General features: G+C 38.5%; 1 protein-coding gene across 2 annotated transcripts; it reads right to left on the bottom strand.

Moving 5' to 3' along the window:
• Positions 1-1,458: 1,458 nt before the first annotated feature.
• On the bottom strand, positions 1,459-2,551 carry LOC107780659 (uncharacterized protein At3g17950-like). Of its 2 annotated transcripts, none has more exons than XM_016601219.2 (2): positions 2,306-2,551; positions 1,459-2,231 (listed from the first exon to the last, which is right to left on the bottom strand). In XM_016601219.2, the coding sequence occupies exons 1-2, from the start codon at positions 2,387-2,389 to the stop codon at positions 1,671-1,673; spliced, it is 645 nt and encodes a 214-aa protein (XP_016456705.1). In that variant the 5' UTR covers positions 2,390-2,551; the 3' UTR covers positions 1,459-1,670. The 2 variants fall into 2 exon arrangements, with proteins under 2 accessions (XP_016456705.1, XP_016456706.1); XM_016601220.2 differs by having other exon boundaries at positions 1,459-2,213.
• Positions 2,552-2,987: the final 436 nt, after the last annotated feature.

Here is a 2,987-nt window from a genome sequence, read left to right as displayed (position 1 = left end):
TTTTACAGCGACAAAAGAAGAATAGGAATTTCAATGTGTGAAAATTTTGAAAGAATTAACCAAATAAAAAAAGAAATAAAAAGAAAAAGTACTTAAATAATACGCAAAAAATAACACAAGACACGCCCATCTCCCATGGGTGTGTACTTCTAGAAAAAAAAAGAAGAAAAAAATAATAAGATTAACATAGGATTTGAACTCATAACCTCACGTAAAGAGGTGCACTCAATAACCATCACATCATATAATACTTTGAGCATGAGTGCACACACATATATTTAAATATTATTTTAAAAAAATATAACATTACTATACATTATTTAGGGTGGAAAGCATGAGTTCACGTGCCCATGGAATTCTCCCTAGATACGCCCATGATGTTAGGAACTGCTAAAATTATACACACAAACGATTGGGTGAAGGTGGGAACACGTGGGAACATGAGGGGTACAAAGTTAGGCAAGGAAGCTACCGGGGGAGAAATGGGTAATTTGGTCAAGGCACATAAAATTTTACTTGGCAGCTACAGTAATGCCCTTTCTTAGCCAATAACGTTGCTAGTTTTTTGTAAAATTACAGAAATACCCTGAGAATCAAGCATGACCGTCAGCTACCTACCTAGAGCCCGCTTGGATTGACTTATTTTAAGTGATTTTAAGTTATTTTGTACTGTTTGGATAAAATAAAAAAATGCTTTTAAGCACTTATTTTTAAGCTAAAATGACAAAAATAAACAAAAATTCAAACGGGCTCTTATTCTCACTTATAGTATAGGAAATAGAAATAGAAATAGATATTGTTAGTTGTTACACATGAATTTCATTTTATCAGATTTTAGCATACTGCCTCAAATCTGGCAGTGCTTACTTGTAAAAGCTTTTGCAGCAACACAGTTTGCTTGCTGTTTTAGACATTGGTGTTTATTATGCGTCTGATCATAACTTTAGCTTCAACAGTGATCTATTGCCAGCTGGTGACTTATAACCATTAAAGGGTATTTCCTCAAGCGGGGTGGAGCTAGAACTCAAACACCGGACCTAGTAGCTTTTGATCAAATTATATATTTATCTTAAAAAATTAATTGAATATATCTAATTTATTAATTTAGAACCCAATAACTTAAACAGATTAAATTTTCGAACCTATAAACTTCAAATAATGACTTCGTCTATGTTCCTCAACATTGTAATATACTAGCATTCAAAACGAGGGCAAGAAAGGCAGGCAAGATCAAGAAGAAGTAATACGAGTACACAATAATAACTCCGCTGCAATCTCAAACAAATTAAAATAGACTAGCTAAATCACCACTAATTATATTTTCCTTTTTAAACTATCTCTCAACATTATACTCAAGAAAAGTTGTATATAAATTGTTTCGTGTAATTTGTCAAATAGGTTCATCCTTTTTCTTAGCCCAGTTTCTCGCATCCCTCCAAAAGAGATAGGAACAAATACTAGGTCCGAAACTAGCCTTTACTTTAGTAGAATAAATCCAAATAAATATCATGACAATATAAAGAGAGAACGCGAATAAATGACAGTGGCTAATAAGGACGATTTTACTGTATTCTTTTCTGATTCTCTGAGTTTCTGCATCTTCTTAATGACTATATTAATGACAAAGTTTAAACTCATTAATAAAATTTAAAGATAAGTTCATCTTATGCTTATCCAACGCAGCCAGCACCACGGCTACAGATTCCGGAGAGCGACGCCACAGAAAATCTACACAACCCCAAAGCTCCCGCCGACGACGATTCTTCCTCAGCTTCTACCGGCGGCAGAACTCTCCCGTCGGCGAATAACGTCCTTCCGTTTGTCGGCTGGGTGTCAATGATAACACCTTCAAGCTCCGCCGCCGCAGCGGCGGCCGCGCCGCTGTCAATCGCTCCGTCTCCCAACCTCCGCTCGACTTCGAGATACTCCCCGAGCGAAGCAGGTTTGGAGTCGCATTCGTCTCTGCATAGCCTCCACCACCTCCGCCGTCGGCAATTCCGGCGCTCCTCCTCTTCCGCCGCCGCGGCCACCGCTGCCACCCTACTCTTCTTCGACTTCCTGTTCTTCCGAGAACTCCCCGCGCCGACGGAGCTCTCAACGTTCGATTGGCGGTTCTGAGTCATTGATGGAGCTCTAAACGTGATCGCCTGGAATGTAACTCCCATAAGCGTCCCTAAAGTTATACTCCGATCATGAAAAAATGAACCTGTAGACTGGTCACACGGTAAAACCTAACCGTAAACTTCAAACACATTTCACATACACAATATGCAGTTAGGGAAGTGAATAAGCAATAAGTAGTTACCTCAGTGTCGAGATCAGAAGAAGAAACTGATGAAATTGTGGGAGAAGAAGGTGGTGGTACCAAATCACTCGCCGGATCCAACATTTGTTCCTAATTAGGGATTCAATTCTCTGGGGAATGTAGGAAGCTATAACAAATAGTTTGAGGATAAGCAGAAAGGGGTAAGGGTACAGTACATCACCCTGAAAGTATTGTTGGGTTTACAGTGTAATTCTTGTGCATCAGTACTGGTCCTGCAAAATTGGAGGGGTGGTTGGTGGGGGTGGGGGTGGGGTTAAAATTGGGGGCACACTATGCAATCATACCTTTCTTGATGGAAGAGTGGATCAAAAAAGTCCATGTTCCTCTGTGTGAAAATGATTTCCTTTTCTTTACTTTTCTCTGTTTATTTAATCCCACAACTTTTCTGGTTTTCACTGTTTAATCCCACAACTTTTTTGGTTTTCACTGTTTAACCCTCCTATATAATGTGATTCTCGTCTGTTTTTTGCCCCTCTTGTTGGTTGATGCATCACATCTCATTTGATTTTTTTAAAATAATAAAAACATGTCTTGTGGAGCTACAATTTACAACTCATGATTTTGACATTAGTTTTCATATGAACGACGCACTGAAAGTTTCGAAATCATTAAACGGGACTAAGCTTTAACCTCAAATTAGTCAGTTTTGCTATTTGTTCAT

The sequence above is a fragment of the Nicotiana tabacum genome, chromosome 4 (genome assembly GCF_000715075.1).
Source record: "Nicotiana tabacum cultivar K326 chromosome 4, ASM71507v2, whole genome shotgun sequence".
Classification (NCBI taxonomy): Eukaryota; Viridiplantae; Streptophyta; class Magnoliopsida; order Solanales; family Solanaceae; genus Nicotiana; species Nicotiana tabacum.
The sequence above is the reverse complement of the archived record's forward strand: the minus strand, read 5'-3'. Positions and strand labels throughout refer to the sequence as shown.